At 46.2% G+C, this 16491-nt stretch overlaps 1 protein-coding gene across 1 annotated transcript; it reads left to right on the plus strand.

Moving 5' to 3' along the window:
• Nucleotides 1–9113: 9113 nt before the first annotated feature.
• Nucleotides 9114–12976, plus strand: LOC136534816 (transcription factor JAMYB-like). Its single transcript, XM_066527182.1, has 3 exons — nucleotides 9114–9608; nucleotides 10898–11027; nucleotides 12133–12976. Exons 1-3 carry the CDS (start codon nucleotides 9332–9334, stop codon nucleotides 12812–12814), a joined length of 1089 nt encoding a protein of 362 aa, XP_066383279.1. The 5' UTR covers nucleotides 9114–9331; the 3' UTR covers nucleotides 12815–12976.
• Nucleotides 12977–16491: the final 3515 nt, after the last annotated feature.

Here is a 16491-nt window from a genome sequence, read left to right on the forward strand (position 1 = left end):
TTTAGGATGGAGGCTGAAATATTTAGAGCTATAGCAAACTTTCTCAGGGCCGAGAACTTGCTCGTGACACACGTGGTATGAAGATTGAGGAGCAACTTGGTCTTTTTATGTTCATGCTCTCATAATGCAAGCACAGAGAGGCTAAAGAAGGAGTTTCAACATAGTGGTGAGACAGTGCATAGGAAAATATATGATGTCTTCAATATCATTCCAACATTAACCCAAAAATTCATCAGACTTCTGAATCCAAGCCACACACACATGAAGATTACATGTGACCCTAGATTTATGCCATTCTTTCAGGTCGGTTAATACATACAGTACACTTTCCTTAATACCATTCCTAAATACAATCCAAATTTTTAGTAAATTTTCTTACCTGCAGAACTGCATCGGCGCTATCGATGGTACACATGTCCCAATCACAATTGGACAAGACAAGGCCAGTCCCTATAGAAATAGGAAGGGGACACTATCGCAGAATGTTATGTTTGCCTGTGACTTCGACTTGAAGTTCACTTTCATCTCATCTGGTTGGGAAGGATCCGCATCTATGCAGGAGTGTTGCGGTCTGCTCTTGGCAAGGGATTTACTGTGCCAGCAGGCAAATTCTATCTTGTAGACGGTGGATATGCAAACACACCATCATTCCTTGCTCCCTACCGAGGAGTTAAGTATCATCTCAGTGAGTTCAGGAGACGTGGCCAGAGGGGAAATGCATATGCCAACTACAAGGAATTGTTCAATCATCGGCATGCGATTCTTCGAAATCACATTGAGAGGGCCTTTGGGGTTCTCAAAAAGCGGTTTCCAATTCTGAAAGTGGGGACACATTACCCAATTGAATCTCAAGTTATGATTCCAGCAGCTGCTGCTGTGTTTCACAACATCATTAGAGGGTTGAATGGGAAGTGAAGAGTGGCTAGACATCCTAAATCCCTGATAATAGCAAGCCCATCAAAATTATGTTCGACAATGGCCAGAGGGAGACACTAACATACCCATGGTGAGTATGGAATCAGAACCATGGAAATACCCTACGAGACCAGGATAGGCCCATCAGATGTGGGCCTGCCTACAAGTGTTGTAGGATAGTAGTGTTTGGAATGTAATTTATGAGTTATGAGTTATGTATTTCTGTAATACATTATGTGATGCAACATTCTGTAATAAATTCTCCAATATATTCTATAATATGTTATGAGTTATGTATTTCTGTGTGATGGCAATATTCTGTATAAATTCTCCAATACATTCTATAATATTTATGAGTTATGTATTTCTGTAATTATTTCTTGTAGCAATGTCGAAGGCAGGGTCTACATGGAACTCTAGATATGAGAAAGGGCTTGTTGACATTATGAGGGACATGTGAACATCCCCTTGTTCAGGGGTCAGAATGGATGGAGTGGAGAGGGTTGGAGAAGTATCTCAGAGAAGTTTACCCAAATGTATCCTTTAGCATGCTTCACAAAGCAGCAGCTACAAGAGAAGGAAAAGGAGCTAAAGGGCAGCTGGAAGGCGATACATGTAGCGTTAAAGGATAGTGGTGTTGGTTGGAATGACTCATTGGCATGGTCATTGCGGAACCAGAAAAATGGAAGAAACTGATCAATGTAAGATTTTTTTCACTGAACCAAAAAAAATTGTTGCCATATTCTGGTTGCAAGTACTAACTATGCTGTTGTCTTGGTATTAAATAGGATAATGGAAAAATGGCTAGGTTCCAGAAGAAGCCGTTTCCTTTATATGAAGACTGTACGTCATTATATGCTGGTATGTTATTTGAAACTTCTCTCTAAGGTTATATCAAGCATTTGCATAACCAGTATATCAGAAACAACCAACTCATTTCCTCCTTGAACCAAATCATCACTTTACTGTCCTGAGTGTGCTACTGCTAGAACTAATTTTGATAATCTGTATATGCGACTGCAGCAAAATGAATATAATTGCTACTGTCGTACTAGGAGCTGCAGCTGGGCTAGGCTTTTTACAGTAATGCTTCAATCAGAGAGTGTTCAAGCAACACTTACAGTAATATTTGTCTTTTTTTTTATTAAAAAAAACATAGATTGTGCTTTTTAGTGTATTCTAGTCCTAAAGGATTTGAAGAAAAATGTATCTCTTTCGTTAATATCCACCCCTTATTACAAAACCCTATCTTAACTGTTTTTTCTTATTAATCATGAGGATGGCTTTCTCTCTTTCCATCATTCTTCATCTCACGTTGAGCTCTTCACAATGTCTATTTCCATCAATCCTTGATCTCACGTTTACTGTGCATTGAGCTATTCGCAATGTCTGTTCCCATCAGTCCTTTATTTTCCGTTTACTGTACATTGAGCTATTCACAATGTATACATGGGGTTGGAGCAAAGAATTATGATGCCTTGCAGTAAACCTGGTGAAATATGAAAGTATACCATTTAGTGGTTAAGTGTAACAACACTTCTAAAAAAAAGAGTGATGGTCTACTTATGATATTATGTTCAGACTGGAGAACCATGCAGCCTGTCCTTACTGAGTTGAACCTGGACATGTACATAGAAGGTGGTTGTAGTAGTTCTAGAAATGAAGCTACATACATATAATCATAATGCAAGGACACTGCCACACGGTGCCACGTGTCATCAGTCAACGTCGACACTATATTTAATTTAATTTGTTCATCACTTACTTTGCTCGCACTCCTCGTCTGAAACTGAAAGTTACTTGCTAAGACGAAACTAAAGCGGGATCCTAAAAGGAATGGTCATCCATGCATATAAGCATATGTTATACACGTCTTAGAAGAGAGTTAGAGATATGTTTGGCCGGCCCCAGTTGCTGGCTACATTAACGTGCAGGGGGACAAGGCAGTTCTAATCTTAGTAAAGAAGGAAATACCGAACAACTTTTCGTTGTCGAGTGCGTAGTTTGTTTAATCGATCAAGTTGATCCCATTGGTAATGCTAGTCCAGCTCTCATCAAAACTTTTGTTTGAGCCAGTATGCATGGACGATCTAATAAGTGACTGCTCATCTTTCCACTGATGATAGCCTGTTTGGTGTGGTTTTTTCCTTTTACAAAAGAGTAAATAAACTTTTTACTGGTGTAATTACCACCCGGACCATATAGTGGCGGCATTGTGTATGGATTTTAGTCCTACTCACACCACTAGTCATAACTGACAGATATGCTGGACTGAATTGTTGAGATTAGCTAGTGTAGAAAATCCAAGAATAATAGCATGTGGCCTACATACATAGACACAATTTGTTCTCAAACTGTTGTCATCGGCTCCTCGAGACAGTTGTGTTTTATCATCTGACTCAACAGCACCAGAGTCAGCGAACATCAACGATAACTCTCCAAGGAGTAAACATCTAAACTCTATTTTTTTGCATATGGGAAGTGTTGCTACAGGAGATCTAAACTTCACATCTCCTCTTGTTCCTATTGCTGCTCTGGTTGCTCTGGCTGCTCCAGTTGCTCCTGTTGCAGTGTCTGATAGCACAAGTCCAGGTGCTACTTTTGATGGGCTAGACGTCTCAAGTGCACGCAATGAAGCTCAGTCTGCACCTTTCAATCAAGATTCTGTGCAAGGAACGAGTGGTGGAGAAAGCGTAAGCAAAGTCACATTGGTGCTGCTATTGATGGTTTTGTGCAGTTTAAGAAGATAGATGCAAACAAGTAAACAATGGAAGCACTCAATGAAAAGAAGAAACAAGACGAAGCATTTTCAGTCGACAAGTGTCTCGATGAAGTTGATGCAATGGAACTTACTGATGTGGAGAAGGCGTATGCTATGAATATCTTCAAATCTGAGATTGACAGGGAGGTATTCATGAAAATGAAAAACAAAAATGTTCGTTTGATTTGGCTCAAACAGCAGATTAGGTAATGCTTGGCTACCACTGGATTAGTTTACTTTGGTATGACTTAGCTGCTAATGCTTTTCCTTGTGCTTACTTGCAGTGCTATCTGTGGAGGCAATGTTGGTGGAGGCAATGTTTGAATTGAGAAGAAAAACGCAGCTACAGTCATTGTATGCAGGTATATTATTTGAACAACAGCTTGCACTTGCCAACAGCTATGACTGCCGATTGATCTTATTTTTTATTAGCCTAGGAATTTGCATGTCTGTGAGATAGTAATCATATACATGGATTTTTTTTCATGGTTCTACACATGGTATAATAAGTCTCCTGTTTGTTGGTGTTAGCTGTTGGGTGAGGACTGAACCTACTGTGAGTCTGTGAGACTTGTCCTGTTGCATTGCATTGTTCATTGCTAATGGATGGAGGAGCCAGTTTGTTGGTGTTAGCACACAGAGACCCACTGGCTATGGCTGGTGTCTACTTCTCTGAATTGTCTCTTGAAAGGGAGCTGTAGAATAATCTTCTGTTTTTGTTTTTTTTTGTTTAGCCCTCAAGCATTGGCAGATCCTGATGTAGCTATGTCTTTCTGTTCATGCAAGTTTGTCACGTTACACTTGTTTTTTTTCCAAATCCAGCATGCATGTTTCATGTTTTTTTTTTCTAAATCCAGCATGCATGTCTTCCTGTTTGAATGCTTTCTTGTCCTATACCAGTATGGTTGTGTATTTCATTTATCCTAGTCTGAACTGATAGATAGCCATAGGCATCATGAGAACAATCTCCTTTTTACCTATGTTATATGTATTTTGGCCATATACAATAGCATTTTCCAGAGCCAGACATGTCATGAGAGATCACCATTTTCATTATGTGAAGCAATGCATGATTTAAAATAAGTGAAGTCGTAACTTTTGATAGTACTTTTACTAGATGCCAGAAGACATTGGATGTAAGGATGGTCAATTTCGAGATGATTGAAGTATATGATTATGACTTCACCATTTTCTATTGGATTTAAGGATGTAGAACAATCTTTATGAATGCTACTAGTAGTTGATTAGATGTCAGATAATACTTTTGCGTTTACTAGATTTGGTTTAAGGTCTGAATTATGTCTGTATTTGTATGGTGAGACTTGTTCCTGAGATTTTTCATGATTTTATGTTTTTCTTGATTTTTATGATTTTTTGAGATATTGTTTTCATTTCTTCAATGGTGACAAGCAGCACCAAAGAAACCAATCAACATCAGCTGAACTCTTGCTCTCGTGAATCCTCAGTCCTCAGGCAAGGGATGCCAAAACAGTCTCACGGGAAAACTCCCCCCGCATGGATATCTCCCTAGGATTGTGGCGGGAATCAGATGTCCGAAAAAATCATCACGCGTGGCTCTTTTCCCGGGGTTAGTTCACCGGTGCTGCCAAAGTAAGCCTGGATGTTTTCCTACCAGCCGGTTAACCGTCAACGGAAGACCAGACCGCCGGAGCATGCATGTAGGCAATGGCGCCGCCGCCGGGGCACGTAGCCTGCACGACAATCATCCTGTTCATTAGGCTGTAACTGTTTGTATCTAGCTTGGCTTATCAGCCAGCCAACAGTGTTTTCCTCTCACATTAAATCAGCCAGCAGTTCTTCAGCTATGGACTTATAAATCAATCCAGCCGAAACGAACAGACTAACTGTGCGACGCCGTGGAAGCCCGGCCGACCACGGTTGTTGGTTTGTTGCCGGCGCACGAGGGCAGAGGACACCTCCAGTGCGAACTGGGCAGTAGCTTCTTCCAAACGAATTCTCATTCACTGACTGACTGACCATCACACTGACGCTCTTGCATTCTGCATTTTGTGCTCCGATCAGAATGTATAATAGACTATTTGATGGGGTTTTAGAATTGCAGTGAGCGTAGAAAGTCGAGGGTGGAATCTGGAATACGGGCCGGCGTGACACTGATGTATACTCGGCGTCGCCATACTGGTCATACATACGTATATGTGTACCTGTCCCGGGGTGACCTTTTCCACGCGTAGGATACGGATTTTGAATTTGAATGGCCGCTTGTGTGTGTGTAAGCTGTATATGAGATACGTCAACCTGTCTATTTCTCAACAAAAAAAAAAAATCCTGTAGTACGACCAGTCTTTCGGATCCGTCGCCACGTACCGAGAGACTTCAGGAGCCACCCCACACTTGCTCTGTCGCCGAAACACAAGTAAAATACTTCCTTCATACTAAAAAAAAATGATGTCGTTTTGGACAGCGACACGGTCTCCAAAGCATAACTTTGACTACTTATTTTTATAAAGATATTTATCGAAAAGTGATATATGTAAATTTTTGTGAAAGTATTTTTCAAGACAAATCTATACGTATGGTTTCACATTTCCAAACTCAACGACTTAAAAGTTATTCATAATTTATATTCTCAATATTTGACCTAAGTCTTGTCCAAAACGATTTTATTTTTTAGTATGGAGTGAGTAAAAGGGGGGAAAAACGAAGCGACATTAATCTAGTGGTTTAGGCTTTTTGCAGCTAGCTGCTTTACTTTACTTTGCGAAAGAAAGAAATACGTATTTGCAAATGTTGCTTCAGCGTAGAGCAAAGAGGAGTTTCGGTATATTCCTTCCTGCACGGTTGCTGTGTCCTCGGCCGGGGGAAAGAAGGAAACAGGGGACTCATCAGACGGGAAAGGAAAAACAGAGCAACCTCTGTAAAATTCCTCTGAATTTTTTTCACAATTCCAGTAAAATTGTCGAGTTCGAAACATGCACTCATTCATAAGAAAACTTGTCGTCACACGGCACTAAGAGATACACCAGCGATATGAGCCCGGTGGTGCGGCTGCTGCTAGTTGCTACGTCAATTCCCATTGCCCCAAGCAGCTAGCCATATCCATGGTGATGCCTGTCACTGTTGTTGCTGCCGCCGCCAGATGCATCGTCATCTCGGCAAACCAATCACCAAGTACACACCCATCATCCACTAATCAACAACCCAGCTAAAATAAGTGCCGTGCCATCGTCGTCATCTTCATCTTCATCTTCATCTACTCCCGGCCTTTCCACAACCTTGCACGCTCAGCCTTTTGCTAGCGACCTCCATCATGCATGCATGGTGCTGCCCGTTTAACCAAACCGCCCTCTTTGTGCAGGCAGCTGATGGATGGCAACAAGTCCTCCGCAAAACATGGAGCGACGAGACGCCCTTTCACCCGTGGCAGCTACCGCCACAACTTCCAAGGGCGTGTCACAAATTCATTCACAAACGAGGCGTGTGGGAGTGACGCACTCTCAAAGTGTCAACAACTCACATTGTTCACATGGCGGCGTGCTAGCTAAGCTTGCTCGCAACAGGCAAATAAAGCCATTGCCATCACTTGGAAGCTGTCTACCATGTGTAGTAGTGAGTTGAATGGAAGCTATTGGATGGACGATGGGCACACCAATAGGCCAAGGGGGGATGCATGCATTGGATGTTGTTATTCAGAAGATAAGGTTCTTCGTATTGAAAATCATCGCGGATAGGTCGTAGCTCCAAAGGTCGTGGCCGCGGACGACGCCGAATCTAGAACTACATCATCAGTTGGTTGTTGAAATTAATGGAGCCTACAACTTGTGTGTGGCTGTGGTCTCCCATTTTTTGGGAGGGGTTTGTCTTGATCCACACCGTCGGAGGATTAATCCTGTGGTGCAGAGTGTTCGGCTCTTCTTGGTCAAAGCGTTTACCAGGTCGGAATTCCTGGTCAAGCTTTTTTCCACATTGGAGAGGAGCGTATCTATTGCTAGAACTGGGTTAGATGCGATGATCTGAAGAACATACAGAGGATACGCAGCATCTCGTGGCGCAAATCAGTGTAGCTACCTCCTCCAGTTTTCTATGTCAGTTTTATCTTTGCAGTGGGACCTACAAGAGGTGCAAATAATTAATTATTATAAAAGGGGGGAAAATGCAGCCCTGCTGTCTCGAAATAATAATTGAAATAAAAAAAAGAGATGAGACGAGTCTGGAAAACGAAGGGGATTTAGGAGGAAATTTGGGTGTTGTGGTCCTTTTGCTGCTCACATGGGCATGTTGATAATTAATCCCCGGCCATCCCTAATCTTCTTCGTTCCCTCTCTGTACATCCTGCTGTGCTATGAATTTCGTTCCAAAACGGTTTGTACAGATACATAAGCCAGATGCATGCTCCCCTTTGACATGCCCACTAATTCTGGACTTAAACCAACAATATGGTGCATGAGGAGGCTATAAGCATGCTGCCGTATTTTGCAGAACACAACATGGCGTGCATGGCAGTTTGAGCTAGCTGTGCAAACCGCAAACTAAGAAACGTGTGCAGAAACGTGCATGGGGTCATCAGACTTGATTGATTTGCATGTGAGCCAGAAAAGAGTCCATTTATTGTTTCATGAAAAGTTTTTTCTTTTGTTAATCAATCACAGCACAGACGCAAACACTCGTATATGCACGCACATTTGCCCATATAAACACACATACACACACCATCCCTATGCGTATCTCCGAGAGATTGAGACTCTACGAACACGTACACACACCTAAGAGCACCTCCGAGAGATTGATACCAAGCAGGTAGATCTTGAAATTGATGAAGTTACCATAGATGTCTTGCCGTCGACATGCACATCTTGGAATAAATCCAAAAAAATATGAGCATCCATGTTAATTGAAGACTTGATAAGCCTAGGTAGACAGGTTACACGACAATTAACCCAACCAGCAGAATTACTATGGTCAGTTCGCATTGTTTCATGTAATTCTTGTACATGCGCAACTAGTATCCTTAATTTAAAAAATCCAACGAATTAGAAAGTCATTTTAATTTCTCTACTTTAATTTACATATATCGACGATCCCCGGTTGACAACCGTCAAAAAGTATTTTTTTTAGCAAGTGTTAATATTAAAGTTAATGAGAACCATATAGAGCACAACACAGAGTATATGTATTAGTATATTATAAGTAACACATGTATAAGCATGCCTTGATTCTAACCGGCACAGCTCTAGCATGCAAGATTTGCCAGCTAACCCAGGCCACCACACAGGAGATCATGCATGGTGCTACCACAGAACATCCTGAACTGAGGGGGTTTTTTTTTTTTTTTGAACTTGGACTGATGGGGTTGCGAGTGAGAGTGACGCCACCCAGCCCATCTCACACGTACTCCTCGATCACCCCAACAGTTTGTGAGCTCCCTCTGACCACCAGTCTTCTTCCTCCCCTCCTCTCCTCTGTTTCTTTTTCCTTTTGCCTCCTCCTCCTCTTCTTCTAGAGCTCTAGTCTTCTCCACCGGCTGGCCCGCTCGCTCGCCCACGGAAACCCTATAAAAGGCGTCCGAGTCCCACTCCCCGTCTTCCCCAACTCCGTCTCTCGCTTTTCCTTCGACAACCTCCTTCGATCGATCTCCTACTCCACCACTCAACTCCTACTTTCTTGGCGTACATAATAATGGAGATGGTCCTGCAGCAGAGTAGTGCCGCCGGCGGCGCAGGCATGTTCCCAGGCGTGGCGGCGTGCCGGCCAGGCCCGAGGCCGGCCGCCACGGCGCCGATGATGGCGAAGCAGGAGCGGGAGGCTGATGATGAGCACGAGGAGGAGCAGCGGCAGGCGGCTAACGCGGAGGAACTCCGGCGCGGGCCGTGGACGGTGGACGAGGACCTCACGCTCATCAACTACATCGCCGACCACGGCGAGGGCCGCTGGAACGCGCTCGCGCGCGCCGCCGGTACGTACGCCGTCTCCTTCATGGCTGCTAGTAGCTTTTCCGCATGCATGCACCCATGTTTGGCCCTATGTGCTTCCTTTCTCTGCTTCGTTCATTCTTCGACGCCTATAGCTTGAAAAGAAAACAAGAGAAGAAGCCGGATGATCCATCGCGATTAAGTTCGTGGATTGTTTGCGTCCTGCAAGTTGGCAACTTGATGGTGATTATTGGAGGACTCTAGTCGTCGCCGTCTCGTGCCATGTTTGATAAAAACTATATACGAATAATATGGAATTCGAATATAAAATTCTCGGCGCGTGCAGTTGATGCAGGTGCAGGTCGTCGTCGTCCCTATCGTCTCCGGTGTGCTGACGGCTGACGCCACTGGAGATAGATGGATGGATAGATAGATAGAGTAAAGTAATCATTGCCGCCACCCACATGCATCCACGGCTAAGGCATATTATTCGCATGCATGACATAAGCAATGTGCAGAATCCAAATCAAATAAATATATTTGCAACTAAAGATGAGCAACGGGCCGGCACGGCACGGCACGGCCCGAGCCCGGGCCAGGCACGGCCCGATCGGGCTCGGGCCCTTTTGGCCCGCCGGGCCACCGGGCCGTGCCTGAAGTGACCACCGTGCCTGTCGGACGGCCCAGGCACGGCCCGTGGGCCGAATATCGGGCCGTGCCATCCCGTTGAGCCCGCGGCCCACTGGTCCATCGGGCCAGCCCATAGCCCATTAACAGTAAACACCATATTAACAGCACAATCACAGGTTCACATATTCATATTTAACAATCACAGAAACACCAGATGACAAAAGATTTGAGCTTTTTATGCAATGCCGCCTCATTAAAAATCATTCTAGGTAAAACTCACACCTCGTGAGATAAAACCATAGAAAGGAAAATAGTACGGCCAGCTCAATAAATTAAAACGGGCCTCCACCGGGCCGGCCGTTGTAAAACGGGCCGTGCCGTGCCGCCCGGCGGGCCGAGGCCTCAGCCCAAGCCCGGCCTGCTACGGGCTTCGGGCCGGCATGGGCCCGGTTAGGGTTCGGGCCGTGCCGTGCTCGGGCCGGGCCCAATAACCGTGCTTTGGGCCGGGCCTTTGGCCCACGGGCTGCATGCACATCTTTATTTGCAACTTGGACCTCGAACGTGTCCTCGCATGTGGTCGTACTACTAGCATTTGAAAAGAAGGGATGTACGGGATTCTCTACTTGCCCTCTTTTTTTTGTTTTTGCATGAATTTTGGGTGTATGCAATGTCTCTCTCTAAAGGCAATACGATACATGTGCAGGGCTGAAGCGGACGGGGAAGAGCTGCCGCCTGCGGTGGCTCAACTACCTGCGGCCGGACGTGAAGCGCGGCGACTTGACCGCCGACGAGCAGCTCCTCATCCTCGACCTCCACTCCCGTTGGGGCAACCGGTAATGATCATCTTCTATCCACCAACATCACCTGCTTAATTTAATTGCTTACTTTCTAGTTTTTACCATCTCCTAATTACTTACGCACGTGGAGTCTTATTAAGTGCTAATATTTTGTCTTACAAATTTAACTAACATTAAATTAGTTTACCAGCTCGATCGAATTCCATCCATTATTATTATTATATATTCTGATGACGATGAAACAAAAGATAGTACTCGCGTGCGGCAACCAACCGCGCATCGACACGCGCAATGCAAAGTGACGCGACGGAGAGACTCGTACGTGTGGACGCACTTCACCGCCGACTGCTGCCTGCCGTTGGCATCATGCACCGCACAAGTCTAGTAGCCGCTGTGATCTTCCGTTCCGACACGTGGGTGTTGACGTGGACGTGTCGACCCGCGCACAGTGTGTGCCTGACGCGACACGCACGCACGCACGGTGTATCCAGAGAGCAAACCAAAGGCTAACTGTACGTGTAGACTGGATCGTACGTACGTATGCAGCTTGAAGAAGTTGAGCTCTCTAAAAAGGCTACCTCCATCCCTATCGGGAAAAAAAACTAAAAATGCTATCATCATCGATCTTTCCATGCCTGCTAAGTAGGGATGAAAACGGTACGGATATTTTTCGACCGTATTTGAAACCGAATCCGTTTAGAGGGGTCGAGATCTGTCCGTATCGAGTCCGGATATCCAACATCCGATACCGTATCCGTATCCGAATACTCAAATCGCATATTTATGATGTCGATATCCAATCGTATCCTATCCGACATAGTTGACACTATCCGTATTCGAATCCGAATCCGGATAGAAATATGAAAATAATTATAATATCGGTGATATCCGTCCGTATCCGATCCGTTTTCGTCCCTGCTGAGTGCGCTGACACTGAAAGGTGTAGCCGGTGTACTGCATGCATGCATGCCCATGGCCGGTGTAGTTCACAATTTGCACGCTTCTTCTTTTGTTTTCCTTTGTTTTTTTTTATATTCCAAATTAGGCACGTTCTGATTTGATATATCATCATTGTTAATAAACAAAATTAATAATAATGATAATAGTTAAGATATATATTGGTTCGGTTGCGTGCATGCAGGTGGTCCAAGATCGCGGCGCACCTGCCAGGTCGGACGGACAACGAGATCAAGAACTACTGGCGGACGCGGGTGCAGAAGCACGCCAAGCAGCTCAACTGCGACGTCAACAGCAAGCGCTTCAAGGACGCCATGCGCTTCCTCTGGATGCCGCGCCTCGCCGAGCGCGCCGCCGCCCAGCACCAGCACCACCACCAGCCGTCGCCGTCGTTGATCCCCTGCATCATGGGCATGGCCACGGCGGCACCGTCCTCCTCTTCCGGGCTCATGATGCTGGACACCACCGTCAGCAACAGCAACAACAGCAGCTGCTCCCCCAGCAGCGCCGTCACCAGCAGCTCCTCCTGCAGCTCCCTCACGTCCGAGTCCGCGCACGACGACGGCGCCCGGCACGCCGCCGCCGCAGCGGAGCCCGTGTTGACGGCGCCGGCCGACGACGACTACTGGGGCGCCGCGACGACGATGCAGCAGCAGCAGAACGACCACTACGACTTCTGGTCCACGGCGTCCGCGCTGCAGCACCTCTGCACCGCCGGCGCCGCCGACCACCACTTCCAGCACCAGGTTGCCGCCGACCACGACCTCACCGGCTGGGTGCAGGGCTTCTCCGACGGCGGCATCTTGTCCGGCTCCTCGTCGGACAACCTGTGGAGCCTCGATGACATCTGGAGGATGCAGGGATAAACAACGGGAGTTGTTGTTTACGTCATTTTTGCGTGCATTGGGATCAAATGGTCAAAGTCACATACGTATTCAAATTCAAATTGGGGTACGGTACGGTGTAATATGACAGGACGTACGATACAGGGGACGCGACCAAAAGCCAAAAACGTGCTCTTCAATTTATTTTTCGTGTTCAATTATTAGTTCTGACATTTTTTATCATATATACAGTACTAGCTAGGAGAGTAGAGCTACATGCTATATTAGTATATATATATATTTATATAATATATACACACTGCGAAAGTTGATTTCTTTTCTTCTTCTTCTTTCATCAGTAGTTAACTTTTTTTTTTGTGGCAACTAGCTACTCTGTTCCTTCCTTGTCAAGTTTTTTCCCTTTTTGTTTTTTTTCCTTGTATTGGATATGTATATGTTAGAAGAGTGAGAGATAGAGGACCAAATGTGAAATTGTATGATATATAATGGCATGTCTCTGTAGTGTATTTGTTTTACCTAATTAATATAACCTTAAGCTGCAGCTGCACTGATGATTGAGTGGCACTCCGACTACTGGATGACTCGGACCTTTTGGACAACTAGTTGATCACGTCATCGGCAACAATCGATCGATCCAATTGGCCCTGCGTGCTCCCAGTATATCCACATCGCCGTCAATGCTGCAAAATGTGGAAGAAAACAAAGCTTGCTTTGCAAACCCCTAAACCTAAAGCGAGCCGCATGCAGTTCATCATGCACCGGCGGCCATCAGCCGTCCCGTCCGGCGGCGGCGGCCACGTAAGGATAGCACGGAGGCGAGAGCGACAAGACGCACGTGCTGGAACGCCCCGTCCACGTCCATCCAGCTGGGACTGGGACTCTGGGAGCTAGGGAGTCCACGGGTGGTCCCGGCCTCCGCCGTCCAGAGCCTCCACTTCTGCACGGCGACACGTGGATCGGAGGAGACGACGACGCAACGCGACGGCCGGCCACGTCACGGCACGCCGGGCTGCCGGTCGGTCCGCCTTGACGTCCACGACAGGGCTATGCGACCGGCGACTAGTCGTTGTCAGACCTATCTACCACCATGTGATAGGATTTGGAATACCTCTAGAATCAGTGGGTAGAACTTAACTTAAATAATACCTTATGCAGTCGTGGCCATGCACAACTACAGATAGGCTTTGTAGGGGCGGCTCATGGGCATTTGTAGGAGCGGTTTGGCCAGCCGCCCCTACTAAAGCGTGGCTACTGTCGGTGTTTCGTACAAGCACCGGTAAGTAAATTTATAGTGATGCGTGTTAGGCCCGGATGGTGCGCTAAAGGACACAAGATTTATACTGGTTCGGGCCGAATGTGCCTACGTCCAGTCTGTTGCTGCTTGTGTTATTAGCACCGAAAAACGGTTCGTAGTAGGGGTACAAACGATCGAGAGAGGGACTGGTCCCAAGTCTCTGATGGAAGGGTCGAAAGGAGGCCAAGAGCTTGGTAGTAGCTTGACTGTGTGTGTTGTATGTTGTGCCGTCAAAAGTCGGTCCCTTTGTTGGAGGAAGCGCATCCCCTTTTATAGATAAAGGGGACGGCTTTACAAGTGAGAAGGCTAGGGTGCGTACGCTATTTAGCCTTGTTGCTCACGTCTACCCAACCTTGTTGTCCATTCTGGTGGGTGCAAAAGGATGATAAGCGCCTACAATACTGTCGATGCCTCTGTAGAATATCAGGATGGTTACAGAGTACTGCCCCGCGTAGGGTATGGACTGTAGTACAGTGGTTTTTGACTTATGAGCCTCGCCCAGCCTTGCTCCGCATGCCTTCTGGTTCCTATGAGTCTCTGTCGGAGGGACGCGGGGTCGGGGTCCGGAGTAGCGCTGTGGGCAAGGTCTTCCGATTGGAGAGGGTGTCCGGAGGCTGAAGCGAGCTCTTCCGATCTAGTGGACCCGAGGGGCTGGGAAGCGGATGCCGCTCCCCTGTGATCATAACATGGTGACCGCACATCCGTCATTTGTGGAGGACGCGAGTCCTTTCTTGGACCGTAGTGGTTGTCGCATATCTACGTCGGGTTCCGTGTCCCAGAGCTGAAGGCGGCGCCTACAACTCTACTGGGCGAAGAGCACGCACCTGCAACACTTTTCGGACTCTGCTACGTCTGGGAGGGTCTAGAGCACCCATCCCGTCGTTCCCTGGTGAAAGGTCCTAATATGGCTAGAGGGGGGGTTGAATAGCCTATTTAAAAATCTACAAATCAACTAGATCAATTTGATTAGTATGATAAATAGCGTAATGCAAACTTGCTCTAGCTCTAAAAGGGTGCAAGCCTCCTATCCAACAATTCTAGTTGCAATGATTACTTAGGCACACAAACTTGCTATGTAAATACTCACTAAGAGCTCTCAACCTTGCTACTCTAAAGAGCTCAACTAGATGAATGTAAATAATTAAAACAAACTCTCAATTCTAATTACACTAAAGAGCTTATATCAACCAGTTTGCAAGAATGTAAATAAGTGAGTAGGGTGATTATACCGACGTGTAGGGGATGAACCAATCATAAGATGAATATATAGCCAATCACTGGGAGAATGCCAAAGACAAGAGACAATCGATTTTCTCTCGAGGTTCACGTGCTTGCCAACACGCTACGTCCCCGTTGTGTCGACCAACACTTGGTGGTTCGGCGGCTAAGAGATGTTTCACAAACCTCGTCCACACGATAGGACACCACAAGAATCGACCCACAAGTGAGGTAACTCAATGACACGAGCAATTTACTAGAGTTACCTTTCGGCGCTCCGCCAGAGAAGGTACAACTCCCCTCACAATCACCGGAGACGGCCACAAACAATCACCAACTTGTACCAATCCTCCACCGCTGCACCGAGCCGTCTAGGTGGTGGCAACCACCAAGAGTAACAAGCGAAATCCGCAGCGCAACACGAATACCAAGTGCCTCTAGATACAATCACTCAAGCAATGCACTTGGATTCTCTCCCAATCTCACAAAGATGATGGATCAATGATGGAGATGAGTGGGAGGACTTTGGCTAAGCTCACAAGGTTGCTATGTCAATGAAAATGTACAAGAATTGGAGCTTTAGCCGACCAAGGGGCTTTAAATAGAAGCCCCCATCAAATAGAGCCGTTATACCCCTTCCACTGGCAAAACGCTCTCTGACCGGACGCTCCGATCAGACTGACCGGACCCTGGACTCAGCGTCCAGTCCACTGATTTATGCCACGTGGCATTCTGAGTCAAAAACTGAACCGTCAGAACACAACGGCTAAGTGGACGACCGGACGCTCCGGTATTACTGACCGAACGCTGGAGCCTCAGCGTCTGGTCGAGTACAGTAAGGGTCCAAATTCGTTTTTCCTCAACCGGACGCGTCCGGTCCACCTCGACCGGACACAGCCCAGCGTCTGGTGGTATACCCTAGCTACTGTACCGCTAGGTCAGCGCGACCAGACGTAGGCAGTCAGCGTCCGGTGCATTCGGATCAGTGTCCGGTCACTTGATCGACGACTGGCATCACCTCTATCTCTTCACCCCTTGCTCAATATATGCTAACCACCAAGGTGTATCACCTTGTGCACATGTGTTAGCATATTTTCACAAACATTTTCAAGGGTGTTAGTACTTCACTAGATCCTAAATGTATATGCAATAAATTAGAGCATCTAGTGGCACTTTGATAACCGCA

Source organism: Miscanthus floridulus, unplaced genomic scaffold (genome assembly GCF_019320115.1).
Source record: "Miscanthus floridulus cultivar M001 unplaced genomic scaffold, ASM1932011v1 os_2324, whole genome shotgun sequence".
Classification (NCBI taxonomy): domain Eukaryota; kingdom Viridiplantae; phylum Streptophyta; class Magnoliopsida; order Poales; family Poaceae; genus Miscanthus; species Miscanthus floridulus.